A 26,717-nucleotide genomic window follows, 5' to 3' on the forward strand; every position below is an offset into this window, starting at 1 on the left:
TCAGAAACACGGATGAATCCCAAGTACATTGTACTAAGTGAAAGAGCCCAGACTCAAAAGGCTACATATTGTGTGACTTCGTTTGTATGACCTTCTGGAAAAGGCAAAACTATATGCAAAACTAAATGGTATCACTTTAGGGTGAGAGAAAGGATTTATATCGTGACAGTGGTGTGGTATCAAAAACTCACAAAACAGAACATTATTAAGGGTGAGTTTTACCATGTGTAAATTACACCTCGACTAAGCCAACTAATCAACTTGAGTTTCCCTTGTAGCTCTGTGACCCAGCTCAGAGACCGGCAGTGAGGAATGGGAGCCTCGTTCGCCTCTCCCCTTATCTGCTCTGCTTCTTTGAATTGGGCTCTAGGTTGAGAGGGGTTTGGGGGAGATACAGGCAAGTGCAGGGTCTGCTCTGAATGGAGTCATTGTAACCTGGTATTAGACTCCTCTAGGTGGCAGATGCCCAAACTCTGGCCCTTGCTTTAAAGGGACAAACATCGTTTGGGTTGTGTGCAGACTTCTCTGTTGGTCTCCTCCAGCTGGTTCCTGGGCTTGGGTGACATATCCCTCAAGATCACCTGTGCCTGTCCCCTTCACTCTGGTTGAGAGTCCTTCTGTAGGCTTCTCCTGGCGGGCAGACTTCTTGGGCAGGGATCTTCCATGATGACTGACACCTGGTTACCTTGCACTGTTTCTGGTTGGTAGCACAGGAAACATTTCTCTCTTTTGCACCCTGCAAGCACAGGCTGCTCCCACGGCAGCTCCCACTTCAGCCCCCACCCCTCATGCTACCAACAGGGACAGCTCCCATAGGCTTTTCCTCTTTAGACTTTTCCAGGGGAGAGGTGGGTCAGGTTCTGTTTCCCCGAAGCTCCAGGGAAGCCCCAGTGTCTTGGCTTGAGCCAGGTGGGGTGAAGCCCAGTACTGAGGTGACTCTCCCCACGGAAAGCCCCTGTATCTATCCTCCTCTCCTGGGTCAGTGCCTGCTCTGAGGTTGCTCTGAGGCTGTATGAGGGCATCACAATCTGTCCAAGTCCTGCTGGATTGTGTCTGGTGCTGTTTTTGAGACTCTGGGATACAGCAGCAATTCTGAGGCAGGAAAGTCGTATTTCACATCCTACCACACATAGGTATTATGTTATTTTAACAAAACTGGAATTTTATGCACATATTACCATTTTATAGCCTGCTTTTTCACTTCTTACTAAGTTTTGAGCATCTTTCCACATCAGTAGACTGCTATATTCGTATCATGTTAAATGGTTGACTAATATCACTTATATAAATATACTAAAACTTAGATCCATCCTCATTTGGCTATTTTAGATTGTTTCTAATTTTAGATTATTATTAATAATGTTACATTTGAGGTGAATTTATGTCAAGCTGATGAAAGGGCCCCATTTGCACGAGGCCCTTACAAATGTCTGGGAGTGATCTAGCAATTTTGTATTCATAATTTTGTATTATTTGTGTTAGGGTGGCCCCTAAATTGTATAAACTTCAGGCTCCGCAAAAACTGGATGTGTCCTTGGCTATGGCAAACATCTTCACACTCAATTGTTTTTTTTTTTTTTGGCTACGTCTTTATTTCTTTAGGATAAACTCCTAGAAACAGAATTGTTAGATTAAAGCAGATGCACGTTTTTAAGATTCTTGAAACATATTGCCAAAGGGCCCTCCAGAAGAGGTGGTTTCATTTACGCTCCCACTCTGCCTTAAATGAGAACACCCACAACTGGGGCGATTTCTAAGGGATTATGTTTCCTTGTTATTGTGGCTTGCTTGTAGCTCACATTCCCACCTTTTCCCGAAAGTAAAGGTTTTGATCTGAGATCCATGGGATCTGTGGGTAGAATTCTTGGGGTCTGTGAACTCGGTTGAGAAAAAAATTATATATTTATTTTCATCATTAGCCTCTCATTGAATATAATCATTCTTTCCGTCTTGAATGTAGACCACAAATCCCCATAGTATTTGCAGTACAAATGACTGTAGCAGTTCTGTAACCAACAGAAATCACATGTTTTCATGTCCTGTTACAGATCTCTCAGAATATCATCTATGCTCATCAGTGCTTCAAAATTATAGTAGTTATTAGACCCACCACTAGATCTTATTATGTAATGTGCTCATAAAGAACATGTATTACTAAATCACAATTTAAAAAAATATTTTGATAAGCACAGTCAATAGATTTGGTTTCCTTTGTAATCATTTGTATTTTTTATTGTATGAATTTTAAAACCTTATTCTGAAAAGAGGTCTATAGGCTTCACCAGACTGCCAAGGCAACGTAAAGTTCAGAACGCTTTTTGTATGGGTCAACTCCCGTATCTTTAAAACTTCCTGAAGGAAAGAAATTAAGCTTTCATTAACCCCTGCCTGGAGCCAGGCCCTGGGGATACATGCTGGGGGTACAGAAGGGACATGATGACCTCTTGCCTTTGAGGAGCTCACAGTCTAGGTGGGATATGCAATTTCACAATTCCTGCCACTCATTGTCCTGTGGGGTGAGGGCCCAGTTTCTCAGATCTTTCAGAATTTTAAGAAAAATTAGAAACCCAGATTTTTATATGTTCCCATATAAAACAACTCTTCCAATATTTAAATGTTGGCAACTAGTCAAAACTTTTATAAACCACTATGTGGGCCAAATAAAGCATGTCTGAAGGCTAAATTTGGCCCAAAGGCCACCAGTTTTCAACCTTTGCTCTAGGAAAGCTGAATTCCAGTGAGGGTGGGACAAATTCATTCTGTAGAACAAAGCAGCAGGGAACCCGAGCACCCCCACCCACACCCCAGGGAAACAGGGAACTGGAGCCTTGGCTTTGAGAAGAGAGAAAATGGGAGAAAAAACTACTGTGGGCAGTGGGATTCCCTGTAACTTGGGTGCAGGCTGGGTGAGGAGACGCATGGCTGGAGGTAGATGCTACTATAATGAGAGTGTCAAGAGAACTGTGGGAATAATGAGGCAATTAAATTATTGTATATCTAGAAAACCTCAGAGCCTCTAGCAAATAAGATTAAAAAACTGCAAAAGAAAAAAATCTATTTGAATTACTAAGAAAAAATGATGTTACTAAAGATAAATGCACAAAATCTATCGCTTTTCTTATTTCCATTACAGTATTGACAAAAACTATATTCCAAAATAAATTTAACAAGAAAGATATAGGGCCTCTATGAAGAAAGTCATACAATCTTGTGGCAGGATAGAATACAAGATCTGAGGCTGGACATGGTAGCTCATGCCTGTAATCCCAGCACTTTGGGAGGCTGAGGCGGGTGGATCACCTGAGGTCAGGAGTTTGAGACCAGTCTGGCCAACATGACAAAACCCCATCTCTACTAAAAATACAAAAATTAGCCAGGTGCAGTGGTGCGCGCCTATACTCCCAGCTACTTGGGAGGCTGAGACAAGAGGATCACTTGAACCTGGGAGGCAAGTGTTGCAGTGAACCAAGATTGTGCCACTGCACTCCAGCCTGGGTGACAGAGTGAGACTCTGTCTCAAAAAAAAACAAAAGAACACAAGATTTGAACAAATGGAAAGATACAACACATCTTGGATGGGAAGGCTTAGTACAGAAATGTCAAACCTCCCCAAATCAATTCTAAACAGAGTCCAATGATCTTGATGTTTATATGAAGGAATAAATGCCTAATAATAGCTAAAAGATATGAAAAATAGTAACTGTACAGATGACTTGTCTTGTAGATATCAGAACAAACTCTAAAATCAATCATTAGAGTAATGGTATAGGAACAGAGCAATAGATCAGTGAAAAAAAAATAAGAAATCCAGAAATAGATATCAAATATATATGAGAACGTAATATCTGACAGAGTAACATTTTAATTATTTAATAAGCAATGTTTTCACAATTACTATTCATTTGGAAGCAAGTAAAATTGGATGATTATTCAACTTCAAAATAAAAAACACATCTCAGGCTGTCTGGGGGTGGTGGCTCACACCTATAATCCTAGCACTTTGGGAGGCCACGGCAATAGGATCCCTTGAGCCCAGGAGTTCAAAATCATCCTGGGCAACACAGGGAGACCCTCTCTCTATTAACAACAACAACAACAGGTTATGTAAAGATTTAAATGTAAAATAAAAAGCAAGATAACAAATTTTGTGTGTTTTTTTTTGAGATAGAGTTTTGTGCTTGTCACCCAGGCTGGAGTGCAGTGGCACAATCTCGGCTCACTGCAACCTCTGCCTCCTGGGTTTAAGCGATTCTCCTGTCTCAGACTCTCTAGTAGCTGGGATTACAGGCATGCACCACCAGGCCTGGCTAATTTTTTTTTTTTTTTTTTTGTATTTTTAGTAGAGATGGGGTTTCACCATGCTGGCCAGGCTGGTCTTGAACTCCTGACCTCAGGTGATCTGCCCACCTTGGCCCCCAAAAGTGCTGGGATTACAGGTGTGAGCCACTGTGCCTGGCCAAGATAACAAATTTTACAAGAAAATTTAGGAGGCTATATGAGCAACCTGAGTGAAACTTATTAAAAATGAAAAGCGATTAAGGAAAAGTGAGACTTTGGAAAATGTTGTAGGTCTAAAGATACCTAAGCAGGGACAACAGACAAATGAGTTATGGAAATGTGAGACAGAGTTTAAGGTCTGCAATATACAATAAGGATTTACAAATTGATAAGAATGAGTTAACTCAGTAGAAAAATGGGCAAGGATAAAAACTGGCAATTCATAGAAGAGTTCATCCAAATAGCAAAAAAAAAAAAAAAAAAAGAAAAGAGAAAAGGTGCTCAGATCCAGCAGTAGGAAAATGCAACTTAAAGTGACAATGAGCGCTCATTTTACACCCGCAGCTAAAACCTGCATTTCTGGCAGGGAAGCACAGGAAAAGATATCTCATACGTTGTTTGTCGAAATGTGAAACATTGCTTTTTTGAAAAGAAAACATTATTAAAAGCATATATAGAATATACATTAAAAATGAATGGAATTTATATATATCTCCATTGATCTAGGACCTCACTTTTAGGTATTTATTCCACAAGAACACAAACCCTCGAGAGTCTAGGCATCTGAATAGAATTTTTTTTGCCTCATGTTTATAGTTGAAGAAAAGATAAAGCTATTGTTCATCAATAGGTGGATGGCTGAATAAATCACGGAATATTCACACTATGGAATATTATGTACTGTCACAAATGATTTGAAACTTATATCAGTTTATTTGGGGGAATTTCCTTGAAGTACTATTGAATAAAAAAAGCAAAATGCAAGAGAGTATATAGAATATGATCCCATTTTTATAAAATAACAATTAAAATCTCTAATACATGCATATGTATGTTTGCATACAATTTAAATGTGTCTGTCGGTGATTATCTGATCATGGAGAAAACATACAGGAGGTTGGATACAATGGGTTACCTGGGGTCAAAGGGGAGGGTGGCACAAGCTGACATAAGCAGTGTGGAAAGAAAAGAGGGAGACATTTTTGGCTAATCCTCTGCCAAAAAAATAAAAAAGCAGGGCCTTTGGAGTTGGACTCCCTACCCTGCAGCTAGCTAGGCCCCCGCCTCCGAAATGCTTCACTCCCTTGGCCATCCCTCCCACCACCCTATACATGGTCTTCCGTGTTTTTTCCATGATACTTGATTGAGGCAGTCAAGTCACCAAGGGGTGGGGAGGACCAAGGGGTCGGGGCTGCTTTCAGTGCATGAGAGAGGACCTCAGTGTCCAGAGTTCAGGCCTCACTCCCCACAAGAGTGGGATTTGCCAAGGCAGCTTGGCAAATTCATGAGTGAGGGGAAGAGGCCACAGGGAGCGTTAATTCACTTGTTCTCTCAGCTGAAGTCCTCCTTCCATCTCACTGAAAGGCCATGTCCTCAGAGAGGATTCTTCTGAGTCCACCCCTCAATGATCTCGCCCTTCACTCCCTTTCCTAGCACTCATCACAATTTGCCATGGTTTTTGTATGTGTGTTTAATGTCTGTTTCCTCTATAAGCGCCACAAGGGGAAATACACTTGCAGCGCCCAGTATGAAATGTGGCACGGCTCCCTAAATGCTGGCTGCTTTCAGTCATTGGCTTCCTCTCTCCTCCATGGACTCACTCTTTTATGCATTTCTTTATTCATTTCTTCCCTTATTCACTCCAGAAACACGCTATTGGTTCATGCCTTTTCCTGATCTGAATCTTCCGCTTTCTAGGGTGAATTTTTCAGAGAAGGTGGGAGTGGGGACATGATGGCAGAATTCTGGGAATGCATCCACAACTTGGGAGGGCCTAGCTGGGTGAGTTGGAAGCTCTCCAGGGAAGGAGGGAAGATTCCAGAAGGCCAGAAGTCTCAAGCAGAAGGTGCCAAAGGAGGAGAGAGGTGAAAGTGATGTGGTGGAGGCTGGGCCAGGTAGACCCCTCTACTCCCAGGCATGCCCTGGCTCTTCCCGCTGCCAGGCCTCGGCTCCTGCCATTTGTTCTGCCTGGAAAGCCTCTCCCATCTCCACGTGTTGAAAGCCTACCCTTCCTTGCAGAGTCAGCCCAGATGTCCTCGAAGTCTTGCCTCACTCCACCAGCTGGAAGGGCTGCTCCCTGCTGCAAACAAACTTCCTGAGCAGAAAATCTGGACCTCCCTCGAGGCACTGACCACTTCCTGGCTTGTGCTGTGGTGTGGCCCCTCTCTCCACCCCATAGGCAGAGGCTCTATCCAACTGTTCCCTGTATCCTGCAGGGCTAGGGCCCAGAACAGAGCAGATGTCCAAGACACTCTGGCCGGACGAATGAGCAGTGCTGAGTTTGGGGTGGGGCAATGATTATAACCCCATTTTACAGATGCCGAAATAGAGGTGCAGATAAGTGGCAGACTTGGCCTTGGTCCCACAGTGAACAAGCAGCAGAATCTAGACTCAGTCCTGCGTTTCTGGTCCCAGAGGCCATGGTCTTTCTAGGGCAGCTTGGTGGGAGGTGAGGTAGGGTGGGGTAGAGTAAGACCCGGGTCCTGGGAGCCAGCAAGCCAGGAAGAGCTGGAGTTGGGACGGCCAAGTTCAGGGAAAGCGCATCTGGGGAGGAGCCAAGATATTTATTATGCTTGGTCTCCAGTTCCAAACAGAGCTGATGGATGGAGCTACTCCAGTTCCTATAAACAGTTCTGGCCTCCCTCCCCCCGCCCTCTCCATTCTCAGCCACCACAGCCCAAGTGTTTCCAGTGCGATAGGGGTAGGGGTGGGGGTGGGGGGGATGATCAAGAAGAGAGGAATGGGAGCAAGGGGGGTGAGCAAAGGAAGGGGGAAGACAAAGATTAGATGGGGTCCTAGAGGCCCCAGGAAGCTGCAGGGAATGGAGGGTGGTCAGAGAGGATTCTTGGCCTTCCCACTGGCCCCCGCTGCCGTGGGCGGCCCGCAGTCTGCATTCCCCTGTCCTCTCTGTGTCCCCTGGGTCTGTTCAAAAAGCCTCCTCACCACATTCTCTGAGAGCTTGTCTCAACGCCACAAGCTTCTGAGTCCTGGAGGGCAGGGGGCATTCACTCAGGAAGGCTTTTCTGAGCTGGCTTTAGTCTGTGTTGGCTCACAGGCCCTGGGGACAGAGAGAACTCCGGGTAGGACCTCTCCCCAGGAGCTCTTGGCTTGGTGGCCAGGTCAGGCAGACACTGCTGAGGGCCGCCCAGGGCTGTGGGCAGCTGGAGGAGGGAAATCCAGACAGTCTCCCCAGAGGAGGTGATGGCGGTGATGGTGGCGAGGGTGGTGGAAGGAGATTGTGTGGGTGGGGCGGGGGCTGAGCTGGTTCTGGCAGAGGAGGTGGGAGAGGCACAGGAGGCAGTACTGCCTAATGGTTAAGACTGCCGGATCCAGAGTGGGGCAGCCTGGGTTCAAGTCTCATCGCTGGAGCTCAGTTCTCTAAAATGAGGATGGTAACAGTAGAAACCTCTTCAAGGTTGTCAGAATGAAACACGACAACGCACACCCAGCGCTCAGCATGGGCTCACCCGGACGTGCTTGACAATGGCCATCTCTGAGCATGCGGTGAGAGGTGGCGGGACAGAGATGGGCCTCACAGGCCCTCGAGCTGCCTGAAGGACAGGGGCACAGAACACAGACGGCAGGTCCCACATCCTGGAGGGTGTGGCCAGCCTTGTGGGTCTGAGAGAGTGAGTTGCTGGCACGTCCCAGACCCTGTTACTGGTGGAGTGGCATGCCAGCACAGGGAACCCCAGGAGCTGGGTCCTGTACCTCAGGCTGACTGTAGCCTGGAGGTGGCAGGGCCTCCTCTTTCCCTGCAACTTGCTAAGAGCTCGGGAAGCTGGATGCTTTGATGACCTAGTTGGCAGCTGTGTCCACGTTTGGCTGAAAACAGGAATTTCTGCCTCACTGGGGGTCTTGGCCAGGTGAGCAAACTCCCCTGTTTGTCAGGAAAAGGGGTCGGGGCCTGGTGGGCTCCCTGCTGGAGCGGAGGCCTGCAGACCCTGGGCTAAGCTCAGTCGGAGCTCCTGCCTTCCCCTTAGGCCTTCACGGAGCACCTACTGTGTGCCAGGGTGCTCTCCTCCAGTGTGTGTGGGGCTCTCTCCTCTCTCCCCCACCCCTACCCCATGAAATAAGCATTTAGAATTTCCCTTTGCAGACAGGGAGCCTGGAGCAGGAACGAGGAGGTGAGAGGGCACGGATCAGAGAAATGGAAGAATCCCTAGGAGGCAGAGCTGCCAAAGCTGGGCCCAGGGGAGGGGTCCAGACTGCCTGCTGGTGGGAAGGAGAAGCATCACAGAGCAGGAGCTTGGGGGAGAGGCAGTCAGGGAAGGGAAGGGAAGGGTGACAAGGTGGCAGTGCCAGGCTGCTGAGAGGTGAAGTGGGCCACTAGGGGACAAGCTTATGAACATGGGAGGAAGGTGTGAGGGCCACAGGAACAACCACTCCTGCTCTGTGCGCTCTGCCCTAGCCTGTAATGCCTCTCAGCACTCTTGTGCCCAGGTGAGGCTGCTTCTGTCCCATACCCCACACTCACCCTCCAACTCCCAGCCAGGAACCAGGTATGGTTTTCTACCAAGTTCAACCTTGATCTGTAGCCCAGCTGATCATTGAATTCTCCAGGCCCTGGAGACCTTTAGCCTTCTACCTGGGGAGGCCTCTGGGAACCAGATTTGGACTTTCGAGAGGAGTGGGGCTGGAGACAGGGATGTAGACCATCAGAGAGCAAGGGGTGTTTCCAGCAACGAGGCCCTAGGTTCCCGAGGGAAAAGGGCCTCGGATGGAGCCCTGGCCATCACCATTTAGAGCTGGCTTGAGGAAGATGAGCAAAGAAGCAAAGATGACCCTGAAAAGCAGTGGCCTGGGAGGGAGGGGACAGCTTCCTGTGTGGAACCACAGCTGTGGGGAGAGCAGGGGCATGGGTGGGGGGCCCGCTGCACAGGGCCCAGAGAGAGAAGGTCTAAAAAGTGTGCTGAGTTTGGCAAAGGATATCCTTGGCGTCGTTAGCAAAGGCAGCATGGGGCTGGGAGGAGCTGAAGGCAGCTCCAGGTGGGTTGAGAGTGGGAGGGGTGGGAAGGGAAGCAACTTTACCAAGAAGCTGGCCTGTGACAAGCAGGAGGAAGAAGGGGAAAGTGGCCGAGGGGCTTCTCACTATTAAGATGGGCAAGACTTGAGTCCAGCTGAAGTCTGAGAGGAAGATGTGAATAGAGACGGAGAGGCTGGAGGCAGAAGAGAGCATGATGGGGCACGGGAGAGAGGACGGGGCTGGGGACCCCCGAGGAGGAGGGGCAGCACCGCCTCTGAGATGGGGCACAGAGGGCTGAGCACAGAGAAGGGGAGGGGGCCTGTAGTTGTAGCAGGAAGGAAACAAACGGAAGCCCCCAGCCTCTCCGCCTTGGGGAGCAGGGTCGCCTGTTGAGTGTGGGGTGACAGGTGTAGCAGGGGCTGTGCTAGTAGCTGAGGCTCCAAGGTCCAGAGTGGTGCTGACCCAGAGCCTCCGTGTCCCCAGGGATTTGCCATGAGGATTGAACAACCATATGGGAGTTGAGGGGCACGGTTCAAGTGGATGCAACGAATCGGATAGCAAAGAGGAGGCTGGCAACTGCACTGCTTCTCCAAAATAAGATTTTAATACATTCAGGTAGGTCATACAAAGAGCTGGTCCCGAGGCCTGGGAAGTGACAGCAGCATTGTGTAGTGTTTTCAAAGATCAGGCGTGGGAACCCATACCTTGGCCTCCAGGCCTAAGGAAGAGCGTTATGTGCAGTAGCACCTGTGGTCCTGATCCCAGCCAGGACTGGGTCTGCCTGGCTGCCCCACGCATCACCAGGGCTTAGCCCTGGCTCTGTGCATTGACTCTCCCTTAACTCCTCTGGGCCTTGGTGTTCTTATCTGCAAAATGGGATGGAGACGTGGCGTTTTCATTTTATCACACATTACTGAGTCCACATCATGAGCCAGACTGTGGGCCAAGCACAGGTAAGCTGACGAAGACAGTAACACAGGGTCTTGGGTTGGTCCCAGGGCTTCCATTCTTCCCAGACAGTTCATGACTCCATGGTATGAGGGACAGGGGTTATCTGGGTGAGCCTTTCTACCTGCTTTTTAGAGGGAAAAAAAAATCCTTGCATGATGACATATAGGAAGGAAGTTTGGAGCCAGCATTACCTTGTGATGTGACAGCCAAGAGAGGACACCACTCTGGTCCAACCCCCATCTCACCCCACCAAATAAGGTCTGACTCTTTTTTTCCCCCACAGGCTCTGACACTGACTTGTACAGCTCTCTGTAAGTTTCATTCTCTTCCTGAACCTCAGTTTCACCATCTATGCAATGGGCGGGGGCTGGATTCAATAGTCTCAAACTCCAGGCTCTGCTCAGTAGAGGAAAAGGGAGTGACAGAACGCAAGAGCAAGGAGAGAACAGGCGAACCCATACCAGGGTGTGAAGGAGGGGAGGAGGGAAACTAAGAAGGAGGAGAGGGCCTGCAGCTGCCTGCCTGGGAGAGAGGAGAGAGCAGATGTGCATGGCACAGGATGCTTCCAGACCCTGCGTGGGCTATGTGGGACCACTTCCTGTCCTCTTAATGGCCTGCAGCCCTTGCAGTGGCAAAGATCCAGGCCCTGGAGACAGAAGGATGAGGGTTTGAATCTCACCTATGGCATTAGTTAGCTGGGACCCTGAAGGGAGATTTGCAGAACTTCAGTTTCCTCTTTTATAAAATAGGGATAAAATACCAACCTCTAAGGGCTATCATATAGGGGCAGACACAAGGCTCAAATTCACATCCACATCTGCCAAGCTAGGTGTAAAACAGAACCAGACATCTAAGGTTCTAGCTCCTGGTGCAAACAGCCAAGGTGGGGCTGGGACGGAGAAGGGGGGCTGGGCAGGGAGGGGCTTAGAGCAGTACTAGGGTCAGGGTGTGCAACATGAGAGTGCCAGGTAGAGAGAGGGCCTGTCCAGAGCAGGAGATGGAATGGCCCAGTGCTGGGCTGGACCCCTTAACTAGACCCTGCTGGAGCCGCCACAGGCCACCTAACAGCACCAGATCCAAGACACACTCGGACAGCTCCAGTTCTCTCTTTCGGTCATAAGCTCTTCGTTTTCAGAGAGGCAGAAAGTCATTATCAGATGTGACAAACAGTCTGCTTGGAAACGTCTCAGACAAATCCTGCCGGGTTTGGCCCTCCCTGGCCCTGGCACTGCCGGGGCCTGACTCTCTGCCCTGAACCAGCAGGGCCTGCCGAGCTCCAGACCCCTGGGCTTTCACTCCTCAGGCCCTGAGCACACTGTGTGGTCACCGTGTGGCTCTGCAGCAACCCCTCCTACCAGACTGAGAGATTCTCGAGGGCAGGAATGTATCTCATTTCCCAGCGTTCCCAGTGCCCAGAGCAGGGTGTGGCACAAAATAGATGCTCATTGAAGATTTGTTGATCTGATGGGTCAACATTATTCTCTGCTGTCCCTGAAACCGCCCAACCTCTGGCTTCCACAGCTGGACCCAAAGTGCAGCCCGGGAAGGGAGTCACCTGCTGATGCAGCAGGCGGCAGAGAAAGGAGTACTGGGCTGCGATTTGGGGACCAGCGTTCTGGGACCCTGGGTCACTGTGTGACCTTGAGTCAGGCCTCACTCTTCTCTGTACCTCAGGCTCCTGCACTGACCTAGAGCATCTCCCGGCTTCTTTAGGCTTTATATTGTTGGTTAAACTTCTGCCGGCGGAGGCAGCAACAGGTGGCCAGCGTGGTGAGGAGGATGGCAGAGACCAGTATGAAGGTGAGGATGATAATGAGGTTGATGTTCTTGAGTCCCCCCTTCTCACAGTCTTCGGGACGCACGTGGCTCAGAGACACCTCCTCCTGAGAGCTGAAGCGGCAGATCAGGTCCCGGGTGGCGTCCACGTCCACTCGGCCCTGGTGCAGCTGGGCTGCCAGCCAGCCATTGCCACAGCAGCTGAGTGGATTCCCCTGCAGGTAGAGGCGCCGGAGGCTGGTCTCCAGGCCACCCATGGCACTGCCTGGCAGGAGGCTGAAGCTGTTGTTCCGCAGGTCCAACACCTCCAGTGACACGGCCTGTGTCCAGGCGGGAAGGTGGCTCAGGCGGTTCTCAGCAAGATTGAGCCGCTTGAGGCAGCTGAAGTAGGGCAGGTCCACCTGCAGGACCGCCAGCCCATTGCCCTGCAGTGCCAGGACCTCCAAGGAGGCCTCCAGACCTGCCAAGGCCCCCCTGGCCACCACTAGCCCAGCGTTGGAAGAGAGGTCCAGCTCAGTCAGTGGGGTGTGGAGGAAGGCCCCTGCCCTGATCATCTCTATCTCATTATCCACCAGGCTCAGGCTTCGGAGGGAGGAGATGCCGGAGAAAGCCACACAGCTGGAGGGGCCAGGCTCAGCCGGACCCCCACAGGGGTTGACCTGGTTCCCCTGCAGGTTGAGATGCTGCAGGCTGGCCAGGTTGGCAAAGGTGTATGGGGGCAGGTCCCGCAGGGCATTGCCCTGTAGGAGCAGCGTCCGCAGGGACCCCAGGGCTCTGGTGCCCAGTTCCAGTGCCTCCAGGGCATTGTGGCTTAAGTCCAGGAGCATCAGGCAGGGCAGGGAGCCTGAGCGCCGGGCCTCAAAAGCCCGCAAGCAGTTTCGGCTGAGGTTCAGGAAGCACAGGGAGGTCAGGTGCTCAAGAAAGCTGTCGGGGATGAGCTCAATCTCATTGTAGCTCAAATCCAGATTCAAGAGCTGGGAAAGGGGGTGGGCACTGGCATTCCCCCTAGGGTTTGAGAGGGGCAGGGCTGACCAGCCCTCAGAAGGTGCGTGGATGGCCTTGCTGTGCTGGGGTGGCCCTGCAGGGAGCCGGATGAGGTTATTGGACATGTTCAGGTAGATGAGTCTCGGGAACGCGGCCAGATCAAGAAAATGGAGCAGTTTGTTCTCCCGTAGGTCAAGCCAGGTGAGCTGGAACTCGGCCTGGGGCTTGGGGGCCGTCTGAAAGGTCTCGATGCTGTTGCAGCTCAGGTCCAGCACCCGCAGCTGCTGGAGGCTGAAGTCAGAGATGCAGGTGAGGGAATTCCTGGAGAGGTTGAGATGGGTCAAGCGGGGCAGGGCTTCGAAGGCACCGTCCTCGATGTCCATCAGCACGTTGCTATGTAGGTCAAGCCGCTCTAGCGCAGGCATGCCCTGGAAGGTGTGATGGGTGAGGCGAGTCAGACTGTTCTCCGCCAGCGAGAGGGTATGCAGGCGGGGCGCCTCCTCCAGCATCCGCTCCAGCAGGCCGCTGTACAGGCTGTTCCCAGACAGGTCCAGGGAGGTCACGTGTGGCAGGGGGCCCAGGCCACCAGTACTCAGTACAGTGCCCACCGCCAACCGGTTGTGGGCCAGGCTGAGGTGCTGCAGGTGGGGCAGGGCCTGGAAGGCTCCTGGCTGGAGGGAACTGATCTCGTTGCTGCTCAGGTCCAGGTGACGAAGTGCCGTGTAGAGGCCCAGGGGTGAGACCAGGATACTCCGCAGCTGGTTCCCAGATAGATCGAGGGTCTCAGTGTCCAGTGGGAGCCCCAAGGGGACCTGAAGCAGGCCCAGGCCCTGGCATGAGACCTTCTTGTCTACCTGGGGAGGGACAGGGTGGGGAGACAGCTGGCATGAGTGGGTGTAGCAGGGGATGAAACCAGACATGCTTACCCAGGAAGGACTATGAGACCACTGCCCGGCTGGGGAACCCTTCTCCCGTGGACTCCCAGAATGCTCAACTTTTCCTCATCACGGCTTGATCACCCCATGCCTGGATGACCTGTCTGGCTCCTGATCCATCTCGGGCACCCAGCACAGTGCTGGACATTAGGAAGGAACTCGATGAAGGTTCCATGGGAGGATAGACAGAGAGATGATAAACAGATAGAAGGATAAACGAACTAACCAAGAGAAACCCTGTACTCATTATTACCCCTCTTACAGGAAACAGCTGTCTATCCCACAGAGTGACCCCGAGCCAGTGAGCAGCAGGGCAGAGCTGGGACCCAGGGCTCCTGGTTCCATATCTTGGGTCCCTTCTAGGGCACAGATAGTTAAATTTCCAGTAGTAGATGGGAATTTCTTCACTTTGGGAGAAATGTTTCCAAAAGGGAAAACTGTAATTTGTGCTCTGTCATCAGTTTTTGTCTGTCACTCAGACCTCATTCACGCTCTCATGTCATGGGCACAGCCTGGGTTCTGGGGTCTGCCTTCTTGTGGATGCTTCCCAGATGTGTCCTCCTCTCTGCTGCTGTTACCTGCCCCCTGTAGGGGGTGGCTTTCTTCCCAGGCTGGGTCAGGGGATTGGGACCCTGGAGGTGGCAAGGGGCAGGGAAAAGATGGCCAGGGCCAAATTCACAGTCTTTGGTGACAAGACGGTGCTCGTGCTGTGTGACCTCCGGGAAGTCACATAACCACTCTGCTTTCTTATGTCCTTCCCCAGCAGCCACTCAGCATTTGCCATCTTAGTTAATACTTTCAGGCCCGTGGTCCCATTGGTTTTTACCATAGCCTGCCCATCTGATACGATCACCCCTATTTACAGAAATCTAGGCTCAGGGAGGGGAAGGGATCGCCCAGCTGGTGAGGAGCAGAGCTGGCATTTGAATCCAGGTTTTAACAACCAAAGGCCCCACTCTCGTTCTTCCACAGATGTGCCTTCTGGGGCCAAAATTCCTTCTGTGCAAATGCAGGTGTCCCTTTTCTCTTCAGGCCTCCAGGAACCCTAGCCTTTCCCAGAAAAGGGTCTGACTTCCACAATCACTGGGCTCAGGCTCGCCACCTGCAGCTTCTGTCTCCGCTGACCGGTTCTGACCCATTCACTGCTCAATGCCTGACAGCTGCTCAAAAGCTCCACTCTGACTATGTGGTACCTTGGCTTAAATCCCTCCAGGGTGAAGTCTGGGACACTCAGCAGGGTGTTCGAGGCTGCTTGTAGCCCCTGCCAACCTGTCTCCCAACTCCCACCCCAGCCCACATGCAGTGACCACAGCTGGCCACTGCCCACCATGCCTTCCCACACCCACCGCTGGGTCTCCTCCCTGCACTGGATACACCATCCATCCCCAACCAGATCCACACGTGAACTCTTCAAGCTGAGCTTCAGGGCCTCCTCCACCAGGGACTCCTCCCTGACTGTGCTTCCTCTCACAGCTCTGACCCGCTGAACTGTGGCTGTTTGTGTGGGGACCTGCTAGACAGCGAGCTCAGAACAAACAGGGACTGGTTTGGTGGATGTGGATGCCTTGGACCTGACTCGCGGGTCATTTTTTTCCTAATGAATGAGTTCCAGACATCATTGATTTAGTAAAGGTCTGAGGTACTAAATCAATCACTTCTCTGGGAGGAAAGAAAACAGATGATTGGTATTTTAAGAATACAGTCAAAGACAGCCAGAGTAAGAAGAGTTCAGTTCACCCGCTTCCCAGAAGAGGACACTGAGGCCTGAAGATGGCAGTGACTTGCATGAAGTCACAGTGAGTCAGTGGCTGAGCTAGTAGGGAAGGAACACAGGCCTGCCTATTCCTCTCCTGGTCTAGCTCTGTGCTTCCTCCTGAGAGCCCCAAGGTGAGTAGGATCTGCTGGTAGGCAGGGCTGCACTGGGAGGCCCAGCTCTCCAGTTCAGTCCAGGAAGGGCTTGAAGGCCAGGGCGGTGCTCAGAGCTGCACTTCCAGGGTCCCCATGCCTCCTTCAGCTCTGAGCTCCCAGCATTGCCTGACTTACAGTGGGAGGGAATTAGAGGAATTGGCCCTTTGCCAGAGTTTAGCACTCCCACCCACTGTCCTGGGCTATCGGGATGCCACTGCCCAGATTCCATTTGAGAAGCAAAGACTTGCCATCCAACTCCATTTCACCATCTCATCATGGAGGAACGCAAGGTAAGGAGAGACACCAGGCAGTCAAGGAGAGCTGGGTTCGTAGGTCCCTGGTAGGTCGCACGTCTTCTTAGCTCCTGTGTGTATTCTCCCCATGCTGGTTCAGAAAGTGCTTTCCTATCTATTATCTCATTTCCCCAGACTCCAAAACTCACCCGCTTCCCCTCTGCCTGTTGGGTGGTCAAGGCCTTCTCCTCCGGGCCTCCTCTCCCTGAGGTAGAATGTGTGTTTGTATTTGGTGATGCCTGAGGCCTTCTCTGCCCGTAATTCTGGGCTCCAGGAATATTAGAAGGGCTCTGAAGAGCAAGAAGAGCCGTGGCAGCAGGAGACATTGCACACCCAGGGAAAGGCTACGGGCAGGCAGCTGCCAGCACCTCCTGCCTCCTGAAGCAGCTGCCTGTTGAGTGTCATAAGCTTCTTTGGGTCTCAGGTCCAAGAGGGGCTTCTGGAGGGCCTGTCCTTTCCCAGCCAGGCTCTGGCCTTGACCTCAGTGACTGCCTGGCCTTACCGTGGACCTACATGTTCTCTTTTCCCTGTATCTCATAGGATCACAAGAACTTTAGGAGGCTAGGCGCAGTGGCTCACGCCTATAATCCAAGCACTTGGAAAGGCCAAGGCGGGTGGATCACGAGGTCAGGAGTTCAAGACCAGCCTGGCCAACATAGTGAAACACCGTCTCTACTAAAAATACAAAAATTAGCCAGGTGTGGTGGCGCATGCCTATAGCCCCACCTACTTAGGAGGCTGAAGCAGGAGAATCACTTGAACCTGAGAGGTGGAGGTTGCAGTGAGCCGAGACTGTGCCATTGCACTCCAGCTTGGGTGACAGAGTGAGAATCCATCTCAAAATATATATATATATATATATATATATATATATATATATATATATACTTTATGGCTAGTTTTCCTGGCTTGGGGCAGGGAAAAGGAACAGAAGCAAATCAAAGTTGGTCCTTGCCCTCCTTGCCCTGAGGAAGTTCATGGTCTGGTAGGTGAGACGGGCTTGGACCCATTCACCAAACACCCCATGTGCTCAGTCTGCTCAGTGTTGAGATAGAGGGAAGCCTGGGGACCGCAGGAGCCCAGAGGAAGGGCGTGACCAGACTAGGTCAGCCTGGGAGGGGGCTGGGGAGGCTTCCTGGAGATGGCAGCATTTGACCTGGGCAATAAGCAGTGAGAGGCATCCCAGCGGGAAGTCCCAAGTCAAGGAGCCCAGTTAGGAAGGGGATTTGTCTCCAAGGGGAATCAGCACAGAGGAGCCCCTCCCAGCTGGCCTACCCCAAATTCCCCACACATATATCATTCTAGCTGGGCCTAGTGCTCGTGGGGACAGCTTGGGAGAATACAGTCTAATCACTGTTCCCAGCTGAATGACCTTGGACAAGTCACACTTCTCCAAGCCTCAGTCTCCTCCTTTGCAAAATGAGAATAATGGTGCTTACCTGGTAGGACTGCTGGGTAAACAAGGTATTTAAACATTCTAGTAGGTGCTCATTAAATACAAGGTGCATTGCCTTTCCTCTCCTGACTCTTCTAACTCCTGGCTTCTGGGGCTGAGGCACTAGCACGCCCTAGGGAAGGGAGGTGGGGGTGGCCCTCACCCTGTCTGGGTAGAGCATCTTACCATCTTACAGGGCACTTTGTCTTGGCGTTGTGCAGCCAGGCCTAGCGTCAGCAGGGCCAGGAGCAGCAGGATCTGGGGGCTCATGGCTCTGTACAGGGGGAGAGGAAAGGGGAACACTGTAAGACCCCTGGCTCCTTCCCACTGCCAGCCCCCATGCCCACCCATTCCGTGCCTGTCCTTGGGGAACCCCAGAGCATGGCTGGAGCTGGAATAAAAGTGTTTTGAGCAGGGCAGGGAGCAGGTGGGAAATGGGCCTGCAGCCCATCACAGAAGGCCTCTCACCCAGGCCAAGGAGTCGGCCCCTTACCCAGGGGAAGCAAGAGTTTAAAAACGGCATGTGACTTAGATGGCATTTTCAAAAGACCCCACCTGGTGGAAGACAGCCTGGAGGGGATGCACAGAGGCTGACGGACCCTAAGGCTTGCCCTGGGCCATGCTCAGTGCCAGGGATTGGGGGTGTGGGGGTGGAGAGGGGGCTTGGAGAGTGGGCCTCTGACTATATTTCCACCCAGGTCACAGATGTCCTCCATCCCAGCTCCTCAGTCTCTACATGGAATTTCTTGTTTTCTGCCCACCCACCCCCTCCTTATATTTTGCCCTTTGATTCTCCGGCCCTTGCCATTGTTCAAGGCTGGGCCCAGGCCTTGACAGGAAGCCCCACAGGAGGCCTGTGCTGCCCCAGCACTGCTCTGCGGACTTCCCCAGGAACAGCCTGGCAGGCCCTGTACTTTCACTGAAGCCACACTCCAGCCTCCTGGGCCAGCCCTTTACTCTAAGAGCAGCCAGGGGTGGGGCTAAGGGACTGTGCACAGGCCCTCAGCAGGGTCAAATCCCAGTGCTGCTGGAGGCTCCCTCACTCCCTCACTGAGGATATGAGCCAAGTGCTAGGGACATACAAATCCATCCATGAATTTCATTCATTCATTCATTCATTCATTCATTCACACCTTTATTGAATGCCTCCTCAGGTCTGACTCTGTGCTGGGAACCGGGAGCTCAAAAAAAAAATTGAACACAAAAAAGAAGCAATGGTGATACAGACAGAGAGTCTTAAAGAGGGACACAGGAAGCCTTCCAAGAGGACCGGACTGAGTCACCCACATCCGACTGCTCCATCTTGTGTCCTCTATCTTCCTGCTGTGTGACCTTACAAGTCATTTCACCTCTCTGAGCCTCAGTTTCCTCATTTGAGGTTAATGGCAGCCACACCAGGTTTTGTTGAGAATCAAATGAGATGCCACTTACAGAACCCTCATTATGCACTAGGCCCTCTTCTTGGCCCTTTCTAGGCATGAACTCATTCCATCCTCACAAACATTCAATGACTTGGTTCCATGATCATTTTACAGAAGGGAAAAGGAAGGCTCAGAGAGCTTAGGTACTATGGCCGAGGTCACGTGGTTAAGGAGCCGCCGGCTCAGGCAAGCCTGGCTCCTGGGTCTGTGCCCTTCAAATCCACACTCTCGGCTGCCTACAGTGGGTGCTCCCTGAGTGCGTACTGAACCGCTTCCCCTCTGCCTATTCCCCTCAGCATCTGAAGGATGCTGGAGGAGAAACAGCATTTACAGGGCTTTTGAGGGCAGTGTCTTTGACTGTTGGAACCCGTTAGTGATGAGCTTTGGATGAAGATGGCTGCACTGAATCTCGTCCAGTTCTGTCACTGGCCAGCCCCAACTGTTGTGATGATCAGGCAAAGAATGGCGGCAAAGGTGACCTGTGTCCTCACTGTCCTTCCCAGCTGGTACAGTGACCCTCGTGGGGCTGAGCATCCCAGGTGAGGCATGCTCACTGGGGAGGCCCCAAGCCTGCAGACAAGTGGCCTGGGCAAGAGGAGGCACGAGACATCTCAGGAGTCCAACTCAGAAAAGTGCCAAAGACTGTGTGTGTGTGTGTGTGTGTGTGTGTGTGTGTGTGAGAGAGAGAGAGAGAGAGAGAGAGAGGGAGAGAGAGAGACAGAGGGAAAGAGAGAGAGCGAGGGTACAGGGGGCAAGATTACTATCACAATAAGCCCACCCCTACATTTAAGAATGTTAGTCTTCTAAGCACTTCATCTCATTTAATTCTCACAATCACCTATTGAGGCAATTACTGTAATTCCCATTTTACAGATGAGAAAACTGAGGTTCCGAAAAGTGAAGTGACTTACCCTCAGAGTTACCCAGCTCATAAGGGCTTTGGAGCAGGGATTTATCCAGGTCTACATGACCTGAATCCTGTGTATTCTCTAGCACATGCTGAGCCAACTCCCCGCTACAGAACTGTCTTCTTTTGCCCATGACGAAAAGGAGGCTCAGAGAAGTGACTTACCCAAAGTCACGCAAGGAGCAAATAGCAGAGTCAGGATCAGAATCCAGTTCATCTGCCTCCAGAGCAAATGTTTCCACGATACCAGACCAAGGTCTCCTTCCCTCAGCCCTGCTAACGACCCCTCCCACGCAGGAGTAGGGCTGACTAGCTCATAGTCTGGGCTGGGAGGTCCTCTCTCTCCCTCCTCTCGGCCTCAGCTGACTTACTGGCAGATTGGGGTCCTGGGAGAGCTGCTGCGGACGTTCCTGTCGAGCAGTGAATCACTAAGGGCAAGCCTCGTTTTGGAGACATGTGCATCCCACGGGGGAATCAGACCTTGACCCAAAGGAATGTGGCTGTGATGGCGGAATTTCAGGCAGCTCAGGGTGGGGGTGGGAGTCCCTCACATCTCACCACCCATGAAGAAGGCTGGCTTCAGAGCCGCTTGGAGAGCGGTAGGTGCCCCTCACCCCACTACGAGAGGTGGGCAGGCCATCTTGTGTTGTGAGATGGGCAGCACCACGCCTAGCCAGGATGGGAGCGTTGCAGGAAACCTGAATTCAAATCCCAGTCTGCCCTTGCCTAGCTGTGTGTTCCTGGGCAAGTCCTGGTCTTCAGGCCATTTTTTTCCAAGCTGTCAAATGGGAACGCCAGCCTCACCCATTTGCGGGAAAGATGCGTCGAGACCGGAGCCTTGCGGGCCTCCCCGGGATCGAGGGAGGGTCTGCCACGGCTCCACGCGCGCAGTGTGGGCAGCGGGAGGGGAGGTGTTGGGGGGGCGTCCCGTGGGACCAGCTCCCGGCCTGCGCTCGCGAGGGGCGCTCGACAGTGCGACCCCCGAGGGGCGGCCAGCCTCGCCCGCCCGGAGGCTCCTACCTGGCTCAGCGCGGCCGCAGCTCCTCTCCCGGGCAGCCTCCGCACATTTTGCGCCAACTCGCCCCCGGGTCCCACCCCGCGCCAGACCCCGGGGTCACGGCCCGAGGAGGCGCAGGCCGCTCGGCTGCCCCACGGGAGCCCCGCGCTCCGGCCGCAATTTAAATACCTCTCACGCGCGCCCGCCACGCCACGCCCCCCTCTGGCGAGGCTGCGGGGTCCTAGCGCCCGGCCCGTGCCTCGGTTTATCCGGAACCGACGGGACGGGTGGGGCGGAGAAGCCTCTTCACCACCCTGGGACGTAGGCTAGGAAGGGACGGGGGCCCAGGGGCGGGAGGGAGAGGGGTCGCAGAGGAAGCGCCGCTGGAGAGGCCCGTCCCGGTGGCCGCGGCACGTGCAGTTCGCCGTCCCACGGGGTCCGGAGGGGGGCGCGGTGGCTCTAGCAGCCTCAGGTCCGCAGAGGAAATCCGGCCTGGCCCCGATTTCCCAGCTGCTGGCGCCGCCGCACTTAACGCGGGGGCAAACAGGAGAGGTGACGGCGGGGCTGAATGCGGAAGGAAATGACCCTTCGCTGGCCCTGGGGCGGCCGCGGAGGGGGTTCCCCGCACCACGGCGGTCCGCTCTGGTGGGTCCTGGCAGGTCACTTTTCCTCCCCGGACTGTGCTCTAGTGTCCAGACTCGTCCTCTTCCATCATCTGCGGGAGCCTTCAACAGCCTGTTAAACAGCACCGTCGAAGTCCTCAGTTTTCAGAGAAACTGAGGCTAGGTAGAGGCATTGTGTACACATAAAAACCAGTTGCCTGAGACTAGTAAGGTCCCTATTTATGGTTGGGGAAACTGAGGCTCAGAAAGGTTAAATGTCATGTCCAACGTCACACAGCTTATAAAAGTCATGGATTTAAGCCCAGTCTGCCTATAAAGCGAAGTCTGATCCAGTTTGGCCATTATCTTAATCGAATTTTTAACGTATTGTGCAAATATGGGGTGGTGGTATTGTCCTTTAGATCGGGGGTTGAAGGAGATCTTCCCCAAAGCCACCACTCTTCTAGATGCCTGAGCCCTACCAAATCACAGGTATCCTGCCCTGCTGCCTGTGGACTCTAGGATGCAGGTCGCTAGAGGAGAGGGGCCCTGGCTGGCCTCCAGGTCCTGGTTCCAAGGGTAGAAAGTGCCTCTTCCACGGTGTTTCGCTTCCCTGATGGTCACCACCCCTCAGACTGGGGCAGGGTGCTCATTTTACAGGCATGAAAGTGCAACCACACAGAGCCTTGTGGCAAATCAGGGTAAGGCTGGGCTCAGAAGCGGGATTCCTTGAGGTCTATACCGTTACTGCTGTTTCCTCCCCCTGTTCAGTCCATTGTGGAGACGGATCTGGGCAGATGGGGTCAACCCAGAGAGGACAAGCCATGACAACAGGGGCCTCAGGGGCCTGACCAAGCCTTAGAGGAGGAAGTAAGGGAAGGCTTCCCTAAGAAGGAGGCCTGAGCTGCAATGAGGTGATGGGTAGGAAGTGCAGGTAAGGAATCTCTCAGCAGGACTTGAGAAGGGTATCCAAACCTCTTTCCCTTTGCCCCCAGTCACCTGAGGCATCAGAACAAGGAAACTGTACCCGTGAGGAGACATATGTACCTATGTCCATAGGGTCCTAGCTGGTCCATCCAGCCCCTTCTCTGGTCTCTAGTGCTCCATTTGGTCAGACAGAACCTCAGTGCCCCAATCTGTCAAGTGGGAAAGATAGTAGCTACTTCTTGGAGTGTGCAATGGATCCAGCTGGAGCCTACACCCAGTGGTTGTTAGGCAACCTCTCAGTGCCTTTACTGTGGCAGCCTGTGGGCTTCCTTTTCCAGGTCCCTGTCCAAGGGGCCAAATGTCCAGGAAAGTGCTTTGAAGCTGCCCTGTAGTATAAGCAGAGTGACTGGATCATTTGGGCAGTTCCTGGTCTCACCTATCAGACCAGCTCCCCGCCATCGAAGCCCAGGTTGGCTGAGCACTGCCTCACCCTTCCCAGAGCTACTACCAAGCAGAAATCACTGGGCCATGGTAAAGCTTCTGCTAGGGCCCAGGAGGGCAGAGCTGGGGCTGTGGCAGACTGGGGGTGAGTGGCCCACCTCCCACACCCCCCCAACAAGAAGCTGTGGTTGTGGTTAGTCAGTTCGTGGGGTTCCACTTTACTCAGTGCCCAGATGGGGCTCCCCATGAGTTTGAGGCAAGATGAGCAACCAAGTGTGCCCATCTGCTGCAGATGCCTCTGGGGACCAGGGGCTAAAAGCTGGGAAGCCCACAGGCTCAGCGCCCCTTCCTCCATCTCTTCCCTTCTTCGGCAGTTATGTTGTTGTGTGACTTTTGGCAGGTCGCTCAACCTTCCTGACCTCAGTTTGCTGAACTGCAAAGTGAAACTAATAACAGTGCTTGATGTATGAGGATGGCCTATAACGACATGGGTGAAGTTCCGGGTTGGGGGTGGGGGGAAGCTTTGCTCAGTAAACATGACCTCTCTTCTCTGGTGGGCCCAGGACAGTTGGTGAATAAAAATGTCCAATGCCTACCTTTGTGGAGCTCCCAGGCCAGTTGAGAGACAGATGAGAGCACAGAGGATGATTGAGTCCAGAGGCCTTGAAGGCCGCCAAGTCCAGGAGGCAGAGCTTGAGTCTGCAGGAGGAGGGGTGTGTGGAAACTGAGCAGACTCAGGCTTGCCTGGCAGCCATGCGGACGGTCTTTTAAAGGCCACCAAGGCCAACTTTCCATCCAGTGTCACTTAGCTTCTGCTGGCACACCTCCAGAAATGGGGAGTCCTCCTGGGCAGCCAATCAGCAGACAGCTCAGACTTCACAGTGCCGGTATTATTGTGGAAATGCTTCCATTCCTTCTTGCGTTGTCAGTGAAGATATGAGAGACGCATCTCTTCCTGTGTCCTCAGGACTACCATTCTGAGATGAAAAACCCGCTCAGGCACCAAGGCAGGCTCAAGCCTCCCTGGGAGGATTTCACCTCAAGCCATATTGAAACCTGAGGGTCCTATGAAGGAGCTATTGTCCCAGAAAGGCGATGATGTGCACATCTTGTGTGACCTTGGACAAGCTGCTAAACCTCTCTGAGCTTTGCTGTCCTGATCTAACTGTAGAACCAGAGTGGAAAGGACCATGGCACCCTAGACCACAAATTTAGTCTCCACTGCTCTTTGCTGAACCCTCACTGTGGGTCAGTCCTTCATCTCACGTGGCAAATGGGAGAAAAGACAGCCATAGACAGCCTTCCAGTTGGGTGTCTTAATTCTCAGTTACTGACTAGGAAACTCAGGCTCAGAGAGGTTAAGTAACTGCCTCAAGTCACACAGCACAGCTACGGAGCCAAGAATTGAACCCAGGTTTTCTGACTCTCAGGCCAGATCTCAGTGCAGAGATGTGGCTGTCCTCACTCCCTGCTTCTGCTCAGCACCCACATGCGCCCTAAGAGTTTGGGAGTTCCCGCATGTGCCCCTTCTGGGCCCTGCCTTCTAGTGCAGAACCCTGGGTTCCCCACTTCTTCCCTGACTCCCCTCCCTTTCTCCCTAGGGCAAATGGGCTAGGTCCCACCAGCTCTAAGCCACCTCCTGGAGGGGCAGGAGGATGTTATGAATGGCCCGGTGGTGGGGAGTAGCTGGTCTGCTGAGTGGGACTATCGAGTGCTTGCAGGACCAGGCCTGGGCCAGGTGCTTGACTTATCCCCTGCGCATAGCCCTCCGACGAGGGGAGGACTATCTCTGCTTGCCTTTTACAGAAGAGGGATGAAGCCTAGAGGGACCCTATGACTTGCTGGTAGTCATGCAGCGGACACAACGGGCACTCCCATCCCAGTCCTCAGGCTCCAAGTCCTCATTCGTGGCCAGAGACTGACTCAGCTGGCTTTCTGCACCCCCTCATGGCAGCACTTAGCGTTACCAAGGCAGGGGAAGCAGGTGCTAGTGAGGCCCCATATACCCCGCAGCCACCACACGGAAGGCTCCTGGCTCAGAGTCCCGTCAGTGACTACTGTGGCTGAAAGGACCAGAGGCTCCCAGAGGCCCCAAGGGAGCTGGGGGGATGGAGCAGGCAGGGCAGGATCAGAAGTGTCTCCACAGCTTGCTGCCGTGCTGAGCCATGGAGCATGAAACCGCAGCTTTCTGCAGCACCAGGCTGCTGGGAACCTGGGGGTTTGTCCCTTTGAGCCCTGACACTTTGTTCTCCATTTCAACTTCTTGAGGGGTAAACCCGATATGCCCTTTTTTGATGATCCAAGGTTTATCACTTTGGGCTTGGTTATGGTCCATGAGGTCACAAAGTGCCATCTCCAAGGTACCCAAAACAGCAACATCAGGGGAGCAGGGCGCCGGCAGAGGAGGCGAGGCCCCGTGAGGGTGGCCCTGCCCCCAGGGAGCTGGTCAAACTTGGGCCAGCCATTTCCCCTCACCGGTACAGTTTCCTCGCCTGTAATGTGGAGACAGATGTTCTGCTAACTTCAGGGGGTGTTGAGGAGAGGATGGCTTTGTGGAGAGCTGAATGGCACAAGGGTTGGGTCATATGATTATTGATATCATCTTTCTCACATGAAAGTCTGTGATTCTGTGGTTGACAGGGACCTGTCAGGGAAGGGAGCACCCAGAGATGGGAGAGCATGACTGCTGAGTCCTGGGAGACTTGAGGTCTGGGAGGGGAGCTGAGTAGGGGAGATCCTAGCACTTTAGGCTCAGTGGACCCCGGACAAGCCTGCCCTCGACCCCCCAGCTCCTGAGGCAGGTCCCTCTCCTGTGAAGGGAAGGGCCGTGGCCCAGGATGCACCCCATGGTGAATGTAGCTGCCTGCAGCAGTTCCCTGGGGGTCCCTTTCCAACTTCCAAATCAGGATTTCAGGTCCTCACTGGGCTGAGTTTCCAGTAGGCTGTAGGCTCCTGTCTCTCTCAGAGTGGTCAAAAGTCTTGAGGCCTGGCAGAGCTTCCAGAAGCTGGTTTTCAGGTATCCAGTTGATCCCCACAGATAATGGTCACCTCCTGAAGTTTCAGAGAAACTTGCCTGCCTCCTTTACTTGCATGCCAAGAAACAGGACAGATTCTAGGCCCAGAGAGGGTGAAGATGTGGCCTGAGGTCACACAGTGGGCAGAGGGTCTCATTCTCCTCCTCCCCGACTTTCTTCCACAGGCCTCACATGGGGTGCTCCTAGGTTCACACAGCAACCTCCTCAGAAGTCTAGCCCAGTTCTTCTCAAGCTTTGGCAAGCACATGAATGAGGGCTGGTTAAGTAGATCTCTGGGCCCCACCCTAGAGAGCCTGGTTTAGTAGGTCAGAGGTGGGGCCTTAAGTCTGCACCTCCAGCAAACCCCCAGTGGTGCTGATGCTGCCAGCCCTTGGACCACCCTTTGAGATGCGCTGCTCCAGGGAAGCACCGTGGCCATGACGGTGAGGGGCAGGTGGGCTCTGCGGTGGGGCTCAGGGCAAGTCCTGGCCCCTGCTCTCACAGTTGCCCAGCCTTCACCATGAAATGGAGATAACACGAGCCCCTCCCTCACTGCATCACAGAAATGAAGGAATGACATGTAAAGGTTATGGTTAACAGGATTGTTAATCTTTCTACTGAGGGTAATTCAAGTTGGGAAGGGAATAGGCTGGACCAGGCAGC

General features: G+C 52.7%; 1 protein-coding gene and 1 long non-coding RNA gene across 5 annotated transcripts in view; one reads left to right on the forward strand and one right to left on the reverse strand.

Annotated features, from left to right (window-relative positions):
- The first annotated feature begins 8,171 nt into the window (after positions 1-8,171).
- Positions 8,172-26,717, forward strand: part of LOC135270122 (uncharacterized) — a 54,361-nt gene continuing 35,815 nt past the window's right edge. Inside the window, exons 1-2 of the long non-coding RNA XR_010338371.1 lie at positions 8,172-8,363; positions 9,947-10,078. This is a non-coding gene — a long non-coding RNA (uncharacterized LOC135270122). The remainder of the gene's footprint in view (positions 8,364-9,946; positions 10,079-26,717) is intronic.
- LRRC32 (leucine rich repeat containing 32) lies at positions 10,046-21,226 on the reverse strand. 4 transcript variants are annotated; one of them, XM_012469620.2, is made up of 4 exons: positions 20,239-20,897; positions 17,932-18,019; positions 16,460-16,600; positions 10,046-14,028 (listed from the first exon to the last, which is right to left on the reverse strand). In XM_012469620.2, exons 2-4 carry the CDS (start codon positions 18,013-18,015, stop codon positions 12,124-12,126), a joined length of 2,130 nt encoding a protein of 709 aa, XP_012325043.2. In that variant the 5' UTR covers positions 18,016-18,019; positions 20,239-20,897; the 3' UTR covers positions 10,046-12,123. The 4 variants fall into 4 exon arrangements, with proteins under 4 accessions (XP_012325043.2, XP_012325045.2, XP_012325046.2 ...); XM_012469622.2 differs by lacking the exons at positions 16,460-16,600; positions 20,239-20,897 and adding an exon at positions 21,094-21,226; XM_012469623.2 differs by lacking the exon at positions 16,460-16,600.

The sequence above is a fragment of the Aotus nancymaae genome, unplaced genomic scaffold, assembly GCF_030222135.1.
Source record: "Aotus nancymaae isolate 86718 unplaced genomic scaffold, 86718_ANA_hifiasm-v0.15.2.pri h1tg000059l, whole genome shotgun sequence".
Classification (NCBI taxonomy): domain Eukaryota; kingdom Metazoa; phylum Chordata; class Mammalia; order Primates; family Aotidae; genus Aotus; species Aotus nancymaae.